This window comes from Lepus europaeus, chromosome 18 (assembly GCF_033115175.1).
Source record: "Lepus europaeus isolate LE1 chromosome 18, mLepTim1.pri, whole genome shotgun sequence".
NCBI lineage: Eukaryota > Metazoa > Chordata > Mammalia > Lagomorpha > Leporidae > Lepus > Lepus europaeus.
Window position 1 is genome coordinate 20520445 of NC_084844.1, and position 19485 is coordinate 20539929.

At 61.8% G+C, this 19485-nt stretch overlaps 1 protein-coding gene across 1 annotated transcript; it reads left to right on the top strand.

Annotated features, from left to right (window-relative positions):
• The first annotated feature begins 2491 nt into the window (after positions 1 to 2491).
• KCNH4 (potassium voltage-gated channel subfamily H member 4) lies at positions 2492 to 18962 on the top strand. Its single transcript, XM_062216351.1, has 17 exons — positions 2492 to 2567; positions 4667 to 4900; positions 5197 to 5343; positions 5454 to 5581; positions 6379 to 6622; positions 6963 to 7120; positions 10165 to 10372; positions 11557 to 11751; positions 12072 to 12271; positions 13160 to 13409; positions 13936 to 14180; positions 14742 to 14780; positions 14923 to 15275; positions 15541 to 15647; positions 16166 to 16242; positions 17322 to 18035; positions 18735 to 18962. Exons 1-16 carry the CDS (start codon positions 2492 to 2494, stop codon positions 17715 to 17717), a joined length of 3057 nt encoding a protein of 1018 aa, XP_062072335.1. The 3' UTR covers positions 17718 to 18035; positions 18735 to 18962.
• Positions 18963 to 19485: the final 523 nt, after the last annotated feature.

Sequence of the window (19485 nt, forward strand, 5' to 3'; positions counted from 1 at the left end):
GTGGGGGAGGGTGCCAGTCAGGTTCGCACAGCAGGGGCGGCGAAGACAACTCAGCAGGCTTCCTCCTTTATTCTGTAGGTAGCTGGGACTCACGGAAGTTCTTAAGCAGGGCGAGGGTGAGGTTTTCCTGCAACACCTGTGCTAGGTTTCACTTTGTTCCCCTCGAATTCATGCTGAAGTCCTGGCACCTAGCACTGCAGAAAGCGGCCGTTTTTGAAAATAGGGTCTGTGCAGGTGCAGTTACTCAGGATGAGGCCACACTAGAGGAACCCGTGAAGACAGGTGCCCTTGCAAAGAGGGTGATGATCAGATGGTGCATCTGCCAGCCAAGGGAGGCCAGAGTCAGCCAGCAACCCCCTCTGGGTGGGGCACAGGCATTCTGTCTCCCAGCCTTGAGCAGGAAGCAGCCCTGCCTGCTCTCTGATGTAGGCTGGACTCTCAGGCTCCAGAACTGGGAGGCTGTAAGATCTCTCTTGTTTCAAATGCCCACCCTCTGTGTGGAACTTTGTTAGGCCAGCTAGGAAGCTACTAACATCCGAAAGAGAGGCAGAAAGACGCGGCCCTGGTTTGCAGTCCGGAGTCCCAGACAATGTCCAGCTCAGACCCCGGAGCAGGGGGAGGGACATTCAGCCTGCCCTCTTGCCCAGCGGGCTCCTACTCCCACTGGCTTTTGTTGTTTTGTCTCAGGGATCATTGGCTACCTCGATGATTTTCTGCTGGGCTGGTGAGAAGGTCCCATGTCTGCTCCTACACGGGTTCCTCTTGGGAGGGATCAAAGTCCATGTGTGCGTTCTTGGTGACTTGCAAACCCTCACTCTGCACACTTAGAAACTTCCTCAGGCCCAAGCTTGTCTCTAGCCTCACTTCCCCTTGCAAGGTGGCCGTTGGGGAGGGTGGGGTTGGACAAGACTGCAGGAAGCGAGAACAGCGAGGCAGACTGCAAACCATGAAGACAGTTATGCCAGCGACAGGCGTCATGCTCCTAAATGTTGCAGTAGCTGCACCAGTTGAGAGTTATTAGCACTGTGGCTCAACAGGCTAATCCTCCGCCTTGCGGCGCCGGCACACCGGGTTCTAGTCCCGGTCGGGGTGCCGGATTCTGTCCTGGTTGCCCCTCTTCCAGGCCAGCTCTCTGCTGTGGCCTGGGAGTGCAGTGGAGGATGGCCCAAGTGCTTGGGCCCTGCACCTGCATGGGAGACCAGGAGAAGCACCCGGCTCCTGGCTTCAGATCAGTGTGGTGCACCAGCTGCAGCGTGCCAGCCGCAGCGGCCATTGGAGGGTGAACCAACGGCAAAGGAAGACCTTTCTCTCTGTCTCTCTCACTGTCTACTCTGCCTGTCAAAAAATAAAAAAAAGAGTTATTAGGGGGCCGACGCTGCGACACAGCAGAGTAAACCACCATCTGCAAAGCTGGCATCCAGATCCAGCTCCCTGCTAACGCGCCTGGGATAGTAGTGGAAGACGGCCCCAGTGCCTGGGCCCCTGCACCCACCTGGGAGACCTGGAGGAAGCTCCTGGCTCCTGGCTTCAGCCTGGCCCAGCCCTGGTCATTGCAGCCATTTGGGGAGTGGACCAGTGGATGGAAGACCTCTGTCTCTCCCTCTTGCTGTAACTCGTTCAAATAAATAAATAAATCTTTAAGCAAAAATGATTATTAGGTCCATTTTATAGATGAGGATGCTGAAGCCGTTACACGCATGCTCAACATCCATAGGCTGGCTTCTGTCTGGTGGACATAAGGCTTGCTTTCTCGCCGCGCCTCAGAGGCAGGATCCACCAGGGTGTGAGGCAGAGGGCACAAGTTAGCGGTGCCTTCCAGGACCGGGGTTCCAAAGCTTCCTGTCCTCCGTTCGCCACCTGCACAGCCAGCCTTTTGACCCTTGGCTTCTCCTTCGAGCGCAGGGGTCTGGGGGTGCCGCAATATCCCAACTCCAGCAGGCGGCACTGTGAGCCGGACGCCAGCGCCGGGCGTGGGCGGCGCGCGGGGAAACCCGCGAGGTGGAGCTTCGGGAGCTGCCCGGGAACCACGCGTGGGGGCGTGGCCACCTGGAAGGGGGCGTGCTTGCCACTCAGGCCCCGCCCCACCAACTGAGGCCTCCTCCTGTGGTGGGCGTGTCTCAGATTCTCTCCCCGAGAGACACGCGTGGGCCGCTCCCTTGTGCGAAGAGGGCTGCCGGGGAGCTGTGCGGGTGTCGCCGGTGGCCCCTCCCCGTGCGGGGCCACGTGGCGGGCGCGGGCTCAGCCCGCGGGGAAGAACCTGACCCGTGGGGAGGCGGGGAGGGGGGAAGGGGGGGGAACAGCGGCGACGCGGAGCGGAGCCGAGAGCCACGGGGTTCAGAGCAGAGAGGCGGCGGCGGCGGCGGCGGTGAGAGGGAGGGGAGCAGGCAGGCGGGCGCATGGGGCGCCGCGGCCCCGCCGGCAGCGTGCCCCCTCCGGCCCGGCCGCGCTGAAGGCTCGCTGGCTCCGCGCCTAGGACCCGCGACCCGGGGCCATGCCGGTCATGAAGGGGTTGCTGGCCCCGCAAAACACCTTCCTGGACACCATCGCCACCCGCTTTGACGGCACGCGTGAGTGGGGCGGAGGCCGGGGCTGGAGGTTCGAGCTGGGGGCCAAGTGTCCACGGGGCTGGCCCGGGTCTCCTGGATGTGGTGAGATGCGAGCCGAGCGGAGGGAACGGAGCTGAGGGTCTAGGACCGCCCGGAGCCGTGGCTAAGGCACAGGGCGAGAGCGCTCTGCGACGGGGAAGGAGGGTGCCCAGAGCGCGGAGTGGGGGCACGGGGAGGGGGTGTGACTCGAGGCAGAAGACGCTCTTTGTGCGGCGACGGAGGAGGGGCCTCGGGAGCCACCCACTCCCGGGCCGAGCTTTGTCGGGGGCGTGGGGGGGGGGGCGGGCATCCGAGGCACGGGTGGGACGAAGAGGCTGGAGCTGCTCCCAGCTGCACGTCCCTCAAGCAAAAAAAAAAAAAAAAAAAAAAAAAAAGGAGCAAAGACCAGGCTTCGGCAGGACCTAGTTTGGATTAAGGTCGCTCGCCCCCATACTGTGGGTGAGGCAGGAGGAACCGGGCCGTCCCAGCGCCGGAGGGAACTCCTGCTCTCCCACCAGGGCTTGGGTCCCAGGTTCAGCACCTCGGACAGCCGCACCGCTCCTTCCCCGCCTCTTCTCCCGCCATTCCCTCGTCCTACTCTGGAGCAGAGATCTCCTCCCAGACCCCTCGGGAGCCCTGGCCGGGAGCTGGAGGGTGGAGGAGCGGTACCCGAGGGCGGAAACCGAGCCAACCGGGCTCTACCCGCCTCTCCACCCTCCCTCCACACACACCTCCCCCGTTTCCATAGCACCCATCACCAGGGAGACGGGCCCTGGGATGGGAGAAGGAGGCTGTGCCCAGGGCTCAGAGCCTCCCAGGCACCCTCAGTGTCTGTGTCCCCATCAGCCGCCCCACCCCCGGACAGTCATCCTTCCTAGTGCCCCAGAACTGGCTGTGTCTCAGGCCCCCATAGTCAGCTGCCGACTGTCCCTGGGCAGCCCACAGCCTCCCACTCACTGGAGGGAGCCAGCTCAGGTTCTGTTGCTGCTGGGGGGCTGCTGGAACTGCGCCCTCCGTGCCTTCTCCTGTCAGACTCTGAGCCCTGGGGGACAGATCCCCTGAAAATGGCTAAAGGAATGGGAACAAGTGGGCCTTCCCTGGGAGGCAGAGGATGAGGACTGCTCATCTCTGTGTCATCCCCGCAATAAGGAGACTTGGGAGTTTGGCTACTCTCTTGTCTTGTGGTTTCCTATCAGTACAATGGGTGTGAGATCGCCAGACTCTTTGCCCTGCTCACTCTACCATAAGACAAGAGGATGGTGGGGCAAACGTCAGGGAGTCATCTCACCTTCTCAGAGTCCTACTTCCTAGGCACCAGGATTTGTGCTCCCCAAGTTAGCTGATGTCACTCCTGCCACAACCTTGTCAGGAAGGTGTACTATGCCCCACTCGGCAGAGAAGGGCCAGAGGGCTAATTAACTTGCCCAAGGTCACCCAGGAGAGGGGTTTTGGAGCCTGTTCTTTAAAAGAAAAAAAGTTATTTATTTGAAAGGCAATTTTATGAGAGAGAGGGAGAGAAAGAGAGATCTTCCGACCACTGGTTCATTCCCCAAATGGCCACGATGGCCAGGGCTGTCCAGAGCCTGGAATTCCATCTGGGTCTCCCATGTGGGTGGAAGCACTTGAGCCATCTTCTGCTGCTTTCCAAGTGGAGCGGGATCTGAAGTGGAGCAGCCGGGACTAGAACAGGTACCCATAAGGGATGCTGGCGTTGCAGGCGGTGGCTTAACCCGCTGTGCCACGACGCTGGCCCCAAGCCCATCGCTTGCCATGCTATGCTGATTCCTACAGCTAGGTCTCACTGGCCCGAAGGCGGGAGATGGACCTCACGATCTCTTGGGGTTTGGTTTCCTCCTCCAATTCCCCGTGGTGGTCCTTGCCTCGGTTCTAGGCCACCTCTGAGTCCTTTATCATCTCCTCTGATTCTCCTTTCAGAATATCCCAAAGAGGGTCAGGAGCCACAGCAGAGCCTGGGAAGCTTCTGGCTCTGACCTCCGGCCACCACCTGGGGGAGGTGCTGCCCACCTGGAAGCTCGCTCCCCTCCCGGCCTTGTCCTGATCTTGACCGCTTCCTCCCGCAGACAGCAACTTCCTGCTGGCCAACGCACAGGGCCCACGGGGCTTTCCCATTGTCTACTGCTCTGACGGCTTCTGTGAGCTCACAGGCTACGGCCGCACCGAGGTCATGCAGAAGACCTGCAGCTGCCGCTTCCTCTACGGCCCAGAGACCAGTGAGCCAGCCCTGCAGCGGCTGCACAAGGCCCTGGAGGGCCACCAGGAGCACCGGGCTGAAATCTGCTTCTATCGCAAGGATGGTGAGGGGCCCTGCAGCCCTGCCCAGACTCCAGTCCTTGCCCAGAGTGCACTGGGCACAGTAGCAGCCTGGGTGCTGGTGCCCACGCTGCCACAGGCTGACCGTGGGACTGAGGTCATCCCCAACTCCCTCTGGGCATCGGCTCCCACGTCTGGACAATGAGGGAGTCGGCCAACAGACTCTGGGGTTCCAAACTGCTGCCAAGCCCTCTGCCGGTGTCCGGCATCCCAGGGGCATCAGAGAGAACCGCATGCCCTGGGGTTGCTCACTGCCTCCTGCCTCTCTCCACGTCCACAGGCTCGGCCTTTTGGTGCCTCCTGGACATGATGCCCATCAAGAACGAGATGGGGGAGGTCGTGCTGTTCCTCTTTTCCTTCAAGGACATCACGCCCCGTGGAGGCCCAGGACTTGGCCCCCCGGGAGGCCACGGGGACAGCAATCATGGTAACTGCAAGGCTGGGCGGAGGCGAGAAGAGTCAGAAAAGTCTTTGCCCAAGGTCACACATGACCTCTCAACACGGCCCGACTCACCTCCACGTCCTTCTTCCCCACAGAAAGCTCCCTAGGCAGGAGGGGAGCTGGCTTGAAACTGCGGTCCGCCAGGCGGCAGAGCCGCACCGTCCTGCACCGACTGACCGGCCACTTCGGCCGCCGGGCCCAGGCAGGCATGAAGGCCAATAATGTGAGTCCCATTCCCATCTCAGCCGCTCCCAGGTCCCCCTGCCTCAACTCTGAGACCCCTCTGCTGCCGCTGCTCCCCCCTTTTCCCTTCCCCCGGCCTCCCTCCAGGGCCTGTGCACTGCCTGGCTCCAACCCGTGTCCCCCACAGCTCCTTCCATCCCTGCTTCCCTTGCTACCTTAGATGACTGACATTGCTCCGCTCTGATGCTGTCACGAGGGCGGGGCTCTGGCAGCACTCACAGCACCCACGCCAAGGTGATAGGGTGAAGCCACAGCTGCTATGGGCCTAGGGAGGCAGCCCCTGTGGAGGGCCTGGCCTCTAACCCCATGCACCCCCTCCTGAGACTCTGCCACAGCCAGAGGGAGTCTCCTACCCTCTGTGTAGTCTGTCAGGCTGCAAGGAATGGGGAGGGCTGTGCCAGCCTCCTCTTCTCCTGGGACATATGAGCCCCGTAAAAGCCCCCCAGGACCCAGGAAAGACTTGATGGAGAAGTTAGCGACCCCTCAAGCGAGGGCGTGCAACTGATGTGTTATAATTCTCAAGTAGGTGAGGGTCAAGCCTTAGAAACTCCCCCTCTCAACCACATGACGGGTGCACAGGGTGCCTGGGCAGTAGCCTGGCAGGAGGGGGCAATGCCAGACGCCAGCCTCTGCGCCCCGCCCCTCCCCTTCCACCTGCGCTCGCAGCCACCTTCATAGTGCCCGCTCCCCACCTCCCCCATCCCCTGCTTCTCCCTGCCCCCAGCTGTGGCTCCTCTGTCCCCCGAGTGTCCCCAACCGCCACCCCTCTCCCTTTAGAACGTGTTTGAGCCAAAGCCATCAGTGCCCGAGTACAAAGTGGCCTCCGTGGGGGGGTCCCGCTGCCTCCTCCTCCACTACAGCGTCCCCAAGGCCATCTGGGACGGCCTTATCCTCCTCGCCACCTTCTACGTCGCGGTCACCGTGCCCTACAACGTGTGCTTCGCGGGGGACGACGACACCCCCATCACTTCCCGACACACCCTCGTCAGCGACATCGCCGTGGAGATGCTCTTCATCCTGGGTCAGACTCTCTGCCCGCCTCCCCTGCTGGGTGGCCTGGGGCGACGCCCTCAGCCGAGCCCCACTGCACCTCGGGCCTGCCGGCCCGGCCTTTCCAAGCCCATCCCTTTCTGGGGTTTTAAGTCCCATGGTCCACATGCCCAGCCCCCAGCCCCTTGCAGCCTTCAACCTTGTGGCCTTTCTCCCCGGGGTCCAGCCGCACGCCCAACCTCTCCCTCCCATTCCTGCCTCCTGCTCCATTCTGGGTCTCCAAGGTCTGTCCCCAGCTCAGTCCAGTCCCAGGGCCCTTTGGCCTGAGTTTTCAGGCTAACCTCCCTAGCAACCACCTCTTGCACCCCCAGATATCATCCTGAACTTCCGCACCACCTACGTGTCCCAGTCTGGCCAGGTGATCTCCGCCCCTCGCTCCATTGGCCTCCACTACCTGGCCACCTGGTTCTTCGTTGACCTTATTGCTGCTCTGCCCTTTGACCTGCTTTACGTCTTCAACATCACCGTGGTAAGTGACCCCCATCCCCCCCATGCATCTACACCTCCCAACAGCAACACAGCCCCTCCCATCAGGGGACGGACCACTCAGACACAACCCTTGCCGCCAACCCAACTGCAAGTATCTATCAGGCACCTGCTGCGGCCATGGCGCTGGGAAGGACCAGAGAGGGTCTGCACTCTGGGGAGCTTGGTGCATAATCAGTGAGGGAAGCCTAGACAAATGCAAAACTAACTATGGCTACCAAGGCGGTGTTGGGCCAATGCCAAGTGAGTGGTGCTTTTCACATTTTTTATTTAACAAACAACCGATGAGCATTTAGCTGTCTGCGAAGCACTACGTGGGGCATGGTCACTGCGGAGCATTGCACACGGATTCGGCTTGCCGGCAGCTTGGCTGGGAAGGGGGTGTGGCCGGGCGGGGGTGGTGGTGGTGGCAAGCATTGGGGAGAGAACAAGTGAATAGGAGCGGAGGATGGGTCCCGGGCGGTGCTAGCTGAGGGTTGCATTGGCCTTGGAGCACGAGCACGTGTGGAAATGACCTGAAACCCGGCCAGCACCTGTGAGGCCATGGCAGCCCAGTCGGGCAGAGGCTGGGGCAGTCTGCGAAGGAAGGTTCCTGAGGGAGGTGGGAGCAGAGCCAGACCTTGAATGGGGTGGAGCTGAGCAGGGAGACGGAACGTTACCAGACCACAGTTAAGTCAAGACGAGGGGGAAAGACTGTGTGTGCGCGTTGTGTGTGTGTAGTGGGGCAGGGCGGGGCAGGACTCGGAGGTAGACAAGGTCAGGACCTGTGTCCTTCCCTGGAGGTGCCCTGAGTGGTCTGCTGTGGACCCAACCGGCGGAGTTTGAGTTCAAAGCGAGGCAGTCCTACCCTGTGTCCCCAGGCCCCCTTGGCTGATGAGAGGGGAGGTGGAGAGCAGTTTCCTTGTGTGCTCTCCTTGCCGCTCCTAGCTATAGCAGGAAACCACCTACACGCAGCCAGATTTAACTAGCCGCCGACGGGCCGCAGGCCTCTTCTCCTAGCTGCACACACGTGTGCGCGCTCCCCCACACGTGCAGGTGTGTCCGTGTGTCCGTCTGCCCTCCAGCCATGCTGAGCCCAGCTTTCCACACCTCCCCAGGAATACACCCACCCCGCTGTGCCCACAGATAGTAACAGATGGGCAGGTGGCTGTCCTCAAGGGAGAGGGGGAGCCACGGAGAGCCCCGTCCTCCCTCCCCTGGGACCTCTGGGAGCACTTTATGGTCACTGTGCTTGCACACACAGCATCACACGGGTGCCTCACAGTAATGCGTCAGGGAGGATTCTCATCCTTTTTCCGAGGTAGATGCAGAGGCTCAGAGAGGTTAGGTGACTTGCTGAAGGTCACACAGCTAGCAGTGGCATGCAGGAGATTCAAGGCAGGTCTCTGGGCTCCATTCTTTCCAACATATCACCCTGCTTCCTGGGTCAGCACGTTACTGAGGGAATGACCTGGCTCATGTGACCTGGTTCTGATGAGAGGCAGCGCTGGGGGCTGGAGGGAGGCAGAGTAGAGACAGAGGGTGAGCAGGCCCTGGCAGAGCTGTGGACTTGAAGGCAGGCCTGTGACCTTCCAGTTCGAACAGAACAAGATGGGGCTGGCACTGTGATACAGCAGGTTTAGCCACCGCTTGACACACCAGCATCCCAACTGGGAGTTACTATTCAAGTCCTGGCTGCTCCAGCTCCCTGCTAATGTACCTGGGAAGGCAGCAGAGGATGGCCCAAGTGCTTGGGTCCCTGCCACCCATGTGAGAGACCTGGATGGAGTTCCTGGCTCCTGGTTTCAACCTGGCCCAGCCATTTGGGGAGCGAACCAGTGGCTAGAGAATCCTCTCTCATTGTGCCTTTCAAATGAATAAATCTTAAAAAAAAAAAAAAGAGAGAGAGAGAGAGAGAGGGAGGAGGGGCCCTAAGGCAGAGACACTGAGGTCAGGTGGCTGGGGAAGCCCTGCAGGACTCAAGTGTAGAGCCAGGAGCTCTGAGGGCTGGGTAGACAACAAGTCCTGGAGAGGGTCTGTGTCGGGAAGCCAGGGCACCTGCTTTCCAGCTCCTTCACCTAAAACTGGACCACACGGTCGGAGGTGGCTCAGAAACAGAGTGTGGCCTGGGCTGTGGGAGATGGCCCTGGACGCCCTGCAGGGGCAGCGGGACCTCCCCGCCAAGTTCCTCAAGGGTCATCCTGGAGGATAAGCCTTCCTGTCTACTCCTCATTGCCAAGACTGGGAGAGCTGAGTGAGGGGCGAACAACCATAATGAAACCAGTGGTCAAGGTCACGAAGCAGACATTTGCAGGACATCACTGGCATCATCGGGTCCATTGGTCCCCAGCGCAGCCCGAGCTCTGCTCTCCTTCCCTCTGCAGCTGACCCACAAAGGGAAGGGTCCCTGCCCCCCCAGGCCCGCAGGCCTCTTGCCTGTTCCCATCTCTGTCCTGCTTCTCCTTGTCACAAGCGGTGGCCTCCATCACAAGTGCTGTCATCGCCAGCAAGCAGCTCTTGTCCAGAGCTGACTGTGCCCAGGACACCAGGGCTCTGAGCAAGCATCATTCTCTCTCCCCTGCCTCCGCCCAGGACTGGTGGCTCCGCCATCACACAGGGCTAAGAGCCAGCGTGGCACCAAATGCACTTCGATGTCAGCCAGACCAGACTTGACCGCCGGCTCCTCCTTTCCTTGGCCTGTGACCTTGAGCATGTCACCAGCCTCTTTGAGCCTTACCTTATTCATCTGCAAATTGGGATGGGTGATGATATTTTTGTTCTGTTTTGCTGAGAATTATAATTGCTTAGGACAGCACCAGGCCCACACGGAAAGTACCCACTAAACGTCAGCCACTGTTTTACCGTGATCCTTTTCCTCTGCATTTCTGAGCCATTTTTTCAGGACAGCAGCGATGTCTTTCCTGCTGCAGCCTCCCTCCCTTGGCTCCAGGGTGTCTGGTGGGGAGGCCCTGGAGGAGGCCTGGGGGTGGAAGGGCCCTGAGGAGCAGTGCCTGCTGCCAGCACCCCCTCCCTCCCTCCCTCCCACAGACCTCGCTTGTGCACCTGCTGAAGACCGTGCGGCTGCTGCGGCTGCTGCGGCTCCTGCAGAAGCTGGAGCGATACTCGCAGTGCAGCGCTGTGGTGCTCACACTGCTCATGTCCGTCTTCGCACTCCTTGCCCACTGGATGGCCTGCGTCTGGTACGTCATCGGGCGCCGGGAGATGGAGGCCAATGACCCGCTGCTCTGGGACATTGGTGAGCCACCGACCCCGGCTTTCACCCATCCTTTCCCCCCGCTGTTGCCGCTACACCCCGTTCCTCCACTCTTCCAACATGCATCCTTTGAGGGGATGGCATTGCCTATTAGAGCAACACCTGTGACAGGCACCTGCAGCACAGCATGGGTGGCACTCTGATGGGGGAGGGGTGCTTGGGGCAGAGGGAAACTACTTGCAAAGGCTCAGGAGCCTCGCCTGTCCCTTCCCTGCCCCCATCAAGCCCTCCTCCTCCTCCAAGCTTAATGGCCACTGGCCAGGAGCCAGCCCCAGGCCTTTAGTGTGCCCTGGAAGGCAACACATTCCGTGGGCATTGTCCCAGAGCTTTCCTCGGCCCCACACCTAGCCCAGCCCATCAACACCACCTCTCCAATCTCCCTCCATTCTGGCGGCTCCGCCTTCCCAGTCTACCTCCACTGCCGTCTGTTTCCTAGGCTCCCACAGTAGCTTCCCCCTCTCCCCGTCCCCCCTCATCCCCACCCAACCACCTCCTCCCTACAGCCAAATCGCTCTCCCAAGCATCCAGGCTGACCTGCCACACCCTGCGTGGACTGTCTCAGTGCTCACCCCTCTGCGACCCCAAAACGCAGTCCACACCTGCCCTTGCCTCCTCCCAGGCCCCACTGCTTGCCCACTCGGGGCCTCCAGCTGTCCTTTTCCTCCCTGGACCCCTCCCTCCTTTGTCTCCTTCCCTTCCTTCACCTGGGTGACTTTTCCGCTCCTTGTAGTCTCAGCTCGGACAGCCTGTCCTAAGGGAGCTGCCCGGGCCACAGGCCCCCTGCCGGTCAGGACACCTCCCAGCAATTTCCGTCATTCGCCTCCCCTCTGTGATGGCCTATTTCATGTCGGTTCCTCCAGGCTGTAAATCCCTCCCGGGCAGGGGAAGTGTCAAGGCCAAGTCGCAGCTCCCAGGATGCAGGACCTGCACAAACATGAGGGTCCAAGGGAGTTGGCGGCCTTGGGCTGTAACTGTAACCAGTCCCCGGTGGCACGGAGGCCCGGCGCTCAGCTCCTGGCATTTCTTGTGACAACCGGTGCCTGCCGGCGCACCGGCCGCGCCTATGTAAACACTGGCAGCTTAGGTCAAGCTGAGGTAGCTCTGGGGACGCAGGCTGCGACCGCTCTGCAGCCCGGGCTCCTTCCCCGCCTCCCTCCGCCTCCCAGGCTGGTTGCACGAGCTGGGCAAGCGACTGGAGATGCCCTACGTCAACGGCTCGGCGGGCGGCCCGTCCCGGCGCAGCGCCTACATCGCCGCGCTCTACTTCACGCTGAGCAGCCTCACCAGCGTGGGCTTCGGCAACGTGTGTGCCAACACGGACGCCGAGAAGATCTTCTCCATCTGCACCATGCTCATTGGCGGTGAGGCCAGGCCTGCTCCACTCCGGGGGACCCGGGGGCTAGCGTGCACAGGGGGGAAACTGAGGCCCCGAGGGCGTGGTGCCCACCAGGTCCGGTGGCGCCATTTATTTTCCTGCTCGCCCACTTGGTGCTGTCCCCGAGGGAGGGCACAAACAGGCACAACCTTTCAGTAAGGGGTCTGGGACACCCGGGTTCAGGATCTCACTGAGGTGGGGGGGGGGGGCCCGGCAGGCACCTCCCCAGGATCCCAGGGGGCGGCCAGGCGCCCGGCGGTGTGCTGGCGCAAGCGGCCCCTGACCCTGGGGTCGCCTCCCTCGCAGCGCTGATGCACGCCCTGGTGTTCGGCAACGTGACGGCCATCATCCAGCGCATGTACTCGCGCCGCTCGCTCTACCACAGCCGCATGAAGGACCTCAAGGACTTCATCCGCGTGCACCGCCTGCCGCGGGCGCTCAAACAGCGCATGCTCGAGTACTTCCAGACCACGTGGGCCGTCAACAGCGGCATCGATGCCAACGAGGTAGTGCGTGTGGCCGCGGCCCGCCCAGCTGGGAGTAAAACAAAGGGGGCCCAGGGAGGCCAGGTGCTGTCCGCAAGCGGGGTGACGCGTCCACCCAAACCCACATGGGTGCGGGAGCTGAAAAGGGGTCCAGGCCTCTGCCAATGCCATCTCTGGCGACACCTGCTGTGGGCCAGCCTTGGGGCTGGACCCAAGGAGCTTAGAGATGACTGCACGAAGCCCTTACCCCCTGGGAGACCCCACAATGAGCGAGGCAGACTGGGAGAGGAAGACTTGAGCAGCCAGTGGAGCTGTGAAGGGCGATGTTGGGACAGTGGGTGGACCTCATTGTGTCTGGACCCAGAGGAGGGGATGGTGGGAAAGACAAAAAGAAATCGGCTTGCTAGTAGGAACAAAGGTCCGGCAGTGTTGACGAAGAACACGGGGCATGTGTTCTAGGAACCTGGGAGTGGTTCAGTGAGCCTTGTGTGTGTCAGTGCTGGGGGCTGGGCCGGGGGGGGGGGGGATGGGGAGGGAGTGTGAAGGAAGGGACTGGGAACGCTGCAGGCCCCGTCCCTAGGTAGCCTTGGATTTAGATTTTGGTCTTGGCAAAATATTTAGGCTGGGGAGTGGCAGGTCTGGGAGGGTGGACTGATGAGCTACTTCTGAGGGTAGGATCCCTTGGCAGTAAACAGCTGGGAGGAGACCTGGTCCCTGCCCCAGAAATCGGGTTGGAAGGTTATCACCTCAGCAGGCAAAGCTGAGGTTAGGCTTCCTGAAGGCCTGGAACGGGTGATCTCAAGGCAAAGGGCCCATGGAAGCGCTGTCCTCGGAGATGAATTCAGCACGCTTGTAGACTCAGGGAGTACATGCAGGGGGATGGCCAGAATGCCCTATGCCCCTATGCAGTTACTGCGCGACTTCCCGGACGAGCTGAGAGCTGACATTGCCATGCACCTGAATCGGGAGATCCTGCAGCTGCCGCTGTTTGGAGCAGCCAGCAGGGGCTGCCTGCGGGCCCTGTCCCTGCACATCAAGGCCTCGTTCTGTGCCCCGGGCGAGTACCTGCTGCGCCGTGGGGACGCTCTGCAGGCGCACTACTATGTCTGCTCCGGCTCACTCGAGGTGCTGCGAGACAACATGGTGCTGGCCATCCTGGGTGAGGACCCCCACTGTCCCCTCTTGACCCTGGACCCCTCCCCAGAGGCCAGCAGTCTAGGAATAGCATGTCCCGAGGGGGTACCTGGACTTCCTGTTGAGGAGCACTCTCTTGGTCCCTTTACCCTTTGCCCATCCTCCCCTGGCTGTCCCCTAGTCTCCTCAGCCAGCCCTCAACCTGCCCGTGACCATCCCCCAGCTCAGGCGTTTCCCAATTGCTCCATCTCCTAACTCCATTGGCCCTCCCCCAGTTACCCTAACTTCCAGTGACCTGAACCCTGTAACAGAGTCCTCTGTCTCATCATTCTTTGTCCAGCATCGAATTCCACCGATCTTTCCTCCTGCCCTACTGCCATGCCCAGTCTCCCTTCCTCACCAGTCATGGACTGTTCTCCAACTCCATTGATTATGTCCACCAGTCCTTTGACCTGACCCTTCACACACACTGGCCATGCCTCAGATCCACTGACCACCCCCTGCCAACACCCCTCTGCCTCAGCTGACTGTCTCTGCCCCTTGCCCCGCAGGGAAGGGGGACCTGATTGGAGCAGATATCCCTGAGCCGGGGCAGGAGCCTGGCTCAGGGGCAGGCTCGAGTGGCGTGCTGAAGACCAGTGCCGACGTGAAAGCGCTGACCTACTGTGGCCTGCAGCAGCTGAGCAGCCGGGGGCTGGCTGAGGTCCTGCGGCTCTATCCTGAGTACAGGGCTGTCTTCCGGGCTGGCTTGCTCCGGGACCTCACCTTCAACCTGCGCCAGGGCTGTGACACCAGCGTATGTAGGCCCTGGGTGGCATCCACCCCCTCCAAGGTCCCTTCCTTCCAAACAGCCCTCCCCTGGCCCCGGAGAGCCTCCTGCTCCTCCTTCTACCCTAGAAACACCATCCCTCCACCCAGGTGCCCCTTCCGTACTTAGCATCTACTAAACCCGCCGCCCCACCAGCGGTCACTCAGCCCTGCGGGCCACACCCTTCCTGTAGCCCCACCGACCCATCCCCTGCAGCCTCACCCCTTCCAAGGACCCTCCCTTTGGGAACAGCCCTCATCCCAGAAGTCTCTTCCAGACCCAGCATCTTGTCCTGGGGCTTCCTCTCCCTTCCCCCAGTGCTCCCTGAGCCCACATTGCTGTCGGTTCTGGGCTAGGTCTGTCCATCACACGTCACACACAAGGCCTTCATCTGCTGCGACGTCTTCATTCCCATTCTGCCACTCGGGATCCCTGGCAGTCCGTGGTGTTTGACTCAGCCTGGGACACTGGGGGGTGGGGGGAGGGCAGGAGCTGCCCCAGGGGAGCGGGGCGGTGGGAGCTGACTCGAAGCTCCATCTGTCCCCACAGGGCCTGGGCCGCTTCTCCCGATCCCCTCGCCTCTCCCAGGTACCACTGCCTGCCCCGGGGGGCTCGGCCTGCGCTGGGGAGAGGTTGGGAGTGGGAGGCCCCTTTCCTTGACTCCTGTGCGCGTGAAGAGGGGTGAGGGGAAGGCGCTGTCGGGTGACATCAGCTGCCCCTCTGCCCGCAGCCACACTCCGAAAGCCTGGGCTCCTCCTCAGAGAAGACTCTGCCATCCATCACGGAGGCCGAGGGTGGCGTGGAGCCGGGGGGTGGTCCCCGGCCACGGCGGCCCCTCCTACTGCCCAACCTCAGCCCAGCACGGCCTCGGGGCTCCCTGGTCAGCCTTTTGGGCGAGGAGCTACCCCCGTTCTCAGCCCTTGTCTCCTCTCCTTCCCTGTCCCCGTCCCCATCCCCTGCCCTGGCTGGCCAGGGCCACAGCCCCTCCCCTCACGGCCCCCCCAGGTGCTCTGCTGCCTGGAAGCCCCCCCAGCTCCTCATCCCCCCACTGGGAACCTGTGGACCTCCGGACCTCAGTCCCCGGTGAGATGCCAGCCTCCCTTGCCTTCCCTGTACCCCCACTGGCTTCCAGAACCTTCTCTGGGCTCCACCCCCAGCGTTCCAACCAGCGCTCCTTCCTGTCTCTGCCCCACTTGCCGGCCCCACGCTTCCAGCCACCCCTGCCACTCCGCCCGCTTTGCCCGCTGCATTTCCCCATCTCCCTGGCTCTGCCGCCCCCACCCACCTCTGCCTGCTGTGCTCCGGCCCTTGCCTCCCGTGGTGCTGATGAGCGCTGCCCGGTCCCCAGGATAGTGGATGGCATCGAGGACGCTGGCAGCACAGCGGAGGCCCCCACGTTCCGGTTCAGCAGGCGGCCTGAGGTCCCGAGGCCTCGCTCGCAGGCGCCCCCTACAGGTAAAGGCCAGCAGTGGACTTGAGCTCACAGTCCTGCATCTGCCTGCTCACGGTGGGGGCCTACCATGTGGCAGGCACTGGACCCGCGATACACAGATAAACCAGACCTGGCTCCCGCTCTTGGTGAGCACCCGGTCTGGCGGCAGCAGAGACACCTGTGTACACAGGTAAATGAGTCCAGAACCGGGTGCCAGATGCCATGACTGCGACAATAGGACTCTGGGAGGAGGGCAGGGTGTCCCTGGCGGTCCCTCCTGGAGGACGGGGTGCTGAAGTTCTTCGTAAGGGCAGGTGGGATCTTGGAGGGTGGAGCAGGGAGTGAGAAGCCCAGGGTTGCTGGGTTCCCATGCTGCAGGAAGCTAAGCAGCCTAAGGCGCTTGAGTTTCCCACCTCCCTGACCCGCAGCTTCCTCCCAGCTTCCTCTCCCCTTGCACTCTGCTCATGAGCTGCAGGCTCAGGTATTCGCACTCCCTTAACTCCCCTGCATTCTGCCCCACCCCCGCCCCTTCTGCCTGCAGGGACCAGGCCCAGCCGGGAGCTGGCCACCGCTGAGGCCGAGGAGGTAAAGGAGAAAGTCTGCAGGCTGAACCAGGAGGTGGGTACCCGCTGGCTCCTGGCTGCCAGCCTCTAGAGCACCAGCCCAGGACGAGAGACACGTCAGGGTCTGGAGCCCCAGTCCCCAGGGCAGACATTCCTGCTGGCTGGGTGGCCTTGGGCAGGTCCCTGAACTCCATCTACAGTGGGGGAAGACGCCTGTGTCCTCCCTGTTGTGAGAAGAAATGTGAGCGCGCCTGTGCCTAGTCCCATCCCTGGCGCCTTACAGGTGCTTATAACACTCGGCTCCCCTCCTCCCAGCTGGCTGGGGGGTTCCAGCCTGAAAAGCAGCCCCTGCTCCCTTCAGCCCTGTGGTGGTCTCTCCTGCTGCCCAGCCACCTGGAAGTGAGTGCTGAGCAGATGGGGCTGGGGGCTAAGGACAGGCGAGGAGGCTGGGAGGAGGGGACCCAGAGCCTAGCATAGGAACCCTGGCCTGGAGGAGGCAGATCTCGCCCGCCTCCACCCCACCCCCACCCCAAGGGACCTCAGCCCAGCCCAGCCCAGCCCAGCCCCAGGGCGTCAATGGCCTTCGTGATAAACAGCAGGCATCCCAGGGGGCAGGGCCAGCTCGGTTCAGCACGTTGAGGACGAGATGAGTCCTGCTCCTGTTCAGTGCCTGGGGCGCCCGCAGTCCTGCAAGGCCAGTGGACCCCAAGCCCAACTGTCCGACCACCTGAGAACCTCTTTACGAACACACGTTCCTGGGCCTCTCCTAATTTGGAAAGCCTGGGGAGGGGACAGAAATCTGCATTTTGACAAGTGTCTCAGTGGACTGTGTCCTCATTGAAGTCTGAGGGCCCCTGGTGAAGACGCGGGAGCCCGTGGGGTGGAATCCCCGAGAGCAAGGCTGCGCCTGTCACCTCACAGACACGCGGCCTCTTTGAGCGCACGTTTCCACGTCTGGGGTGGTGGTGAGGGCACAGTCAGCCATAGCTGCTGCCCCACATCTTCTCTGGAAGGATCCTGGGGTATTTACAACCTGGGCCCAGATACCTCCTGCCCTGCCTTCGCTCCCTTAAAAAGGCTTTGTAAACTGTCGAGGGGGGTTCCCAGTCATGGGACTTGCTGTGTTTTCCACAGATCTGCCGCCTCAACCAGGAAGTGTCTCAGCTTAGCCGGGAGCTGCGGCACATGATAGGCCTGCTGCAGGCCAGGCTGGGGGCTCCAGGCCACCCAGCAGGCCCGGCTTGGCCCCTACAGTTTCCTTGCCGCCAGCAGAGGCCGCCATGCGTCTCTCCTTGTGGATCGGGACCACCACCTGGCCTCCAAGATACTACACTTGCTGAAGTCCACTGCCCGGCCAGTGTGGGAGCAGCAGAAGTGGCGGCCACGCCCCTGGACCTGAGGCCTTCCATGCTGCCCCCCTGCCCCTCAGAACCTGACCCTCTGGGTCCCTCGCCCGTGCCAGAGGCCCCAGCCCCATCCCCACGCCTCCTGAGACACAGCTTCCGGTCCAGATCAGACACATTCCACTGACCCTGGCTCCGGGGCCCAGGCCTGTCTGGGGCGGGCATTGCTGCCTGCCGTCCAAGGAGGAGCTGGGCCCCTCGGCCCCCTGCCTTGAGGTCAGCAGCCACCAGCTGGTCTGGGCGGCTCTGGATTCTCTGGACTTTGTAACCAGGCGTGGCTTCCTCTGACCCTGTCCCCTTTACTGAGCTTTCCCCAACCCTCGTCCTCCATGAGCAGGGCCACCCGAGGCCGTGGGATCCAACTGGCATGAGACGCACCACAGTGCCCGCTGGGCTGGGCAGGCAGACGAGATGTCCGACTTTCAACCCCAGGACCTGCAGGCAGGTAGAGATGCGAGAGCAGAGGGGAGGGGCCGGGACCCCAGACCCAGCCTGGGAGGCGCAGGCTGAGGCAGCACCAGTAGGATCCTGGTGTCTCCATCGAGAGGGATATGCTGCAGGGTTCCGGCTAGGAATCGCTCAGTGATACTGAGGAGCTGGGCCAGGCTGGAGAGGGCGGCGGCACCTCCGCAGGGGTTGGCGGGAGATCCTGGTTGGCATTCGGTGCAGGATGGAGGGGTCCACTTCATCCTGCAGCCCCCCCCCCCAGGAGACAAACTGATGGCCCCAAATATGTAGTCTAGGGCTCTTTTTTTTTCAGTGTTTTTTATCCAAAATATGAATTAGTTGCCATATTAAGCTTAAAAACAAGCCACACAGAAATCCAGATGTTGCAACTTCTCTGAAATGCTTACGACACAGCCTGGGCCAACATTCCTTTCGGCGCTGAGCAGGGCTCAGTGGACAGACAGGCGCTGTCGTCTTCAGAGGCGAGCTGCAGCCTGTACCCCGTTTCTAAGCACCCCCTGACACCCAGCTGTTTTCCTTCATGTGAGCCCTGGCTCCTGTGGGTACTTGAGCTTGCAGCCCCTGCCTTAGAGCGTGTCCCCAGGTCCCTGTGCCCAGAGGAGGGTTTGGGGCCCAGCGATGTCCATGCCTACCTCCGGGACGAGGTCTGCCAACTCCCCTGCTTCTGTCTCTGCAGGCTGTCACTCAAGGTGGTCCCTTCTGCTGCCAGCCACTCTGAACTCGCTCAGCAGCGCCCCCTGTCCGCCCTCCGCCGCCAGCCTCAGCGCAGCCTGTTTTCTCCCTTCCTACACGCTCTCACCCAGGACCTGGACGCCTCAAAAACCTGCCTTGAGCTCCAGCTGTCCTTCAGCACCAACATCCTGGGCTAACTTTTGGATAGGAAATAAACTTTATTTTTGGAGTTGCCGGCTCCGGCTTCTTCTGGGTGTTTGTCTGAGAGCCACGGCTATGGAGGAGGCAACCCGGCAGCCACTCCCTCGCCATACCCCAGGGCCCTGTTGCCACCTCCAGCAAGGGCAGAGGAGCCAAGCAATCCACTTGGCACCACATTCACGCCACCAGGGCCCCGGGGATGAGGAAGAGACCTTAATGAGTCACCACGGGCCTGTTATGTGCCCCCCTCCTCCCTCACCAAATACACGTATGTGGGAGGGACAGAGTCCTGGCTCAGGCCTACCTCCAGCCTTGGCAAGGAGTGCCCAGGGGACTCCCTACCCTTCCTACCCAGGGAGGGGCTGCTGGGCTCCGTCCAGCAGGCGCTGGGAGAAAAGCTGGGCACCAGCCAAGGTGCTGCTGGGACTCTCACCCTGCCCCATGCCCCCTGCCCTCCCAAGCTCTCTCAGCTTTCGCTTCTCTGATGGTGGCTGCCAGGAGGGGAGGCTATGGATGTTATAAAGAAGAGGCACCTGCTAACCAGCTGCAGCCAG

Coding starts and splice junctions, on each gene's coding strand:
- KCNH4 (XM_062216351.1), top strand. CDS start 2,492: ATGCCGGTCATGAAGGGGTTGCTGGCCCCGCAAAACACCTTCCTGGAC. Junction 4,901..5,196: donor CTGCTTCTATCGCAAGGATG/GTGAGGGGCCCT, acceptor CCACGTCCACAG/GCTCGGCCTTTTGGTGCCTC. Junction 10,373..11,556: donor CCCGCTGCTCTGGGACATTG/GTGAGCCACCGA, acceptor TCCGCCTCCCAG/GCTGGTTGCACGAGCTGGGC.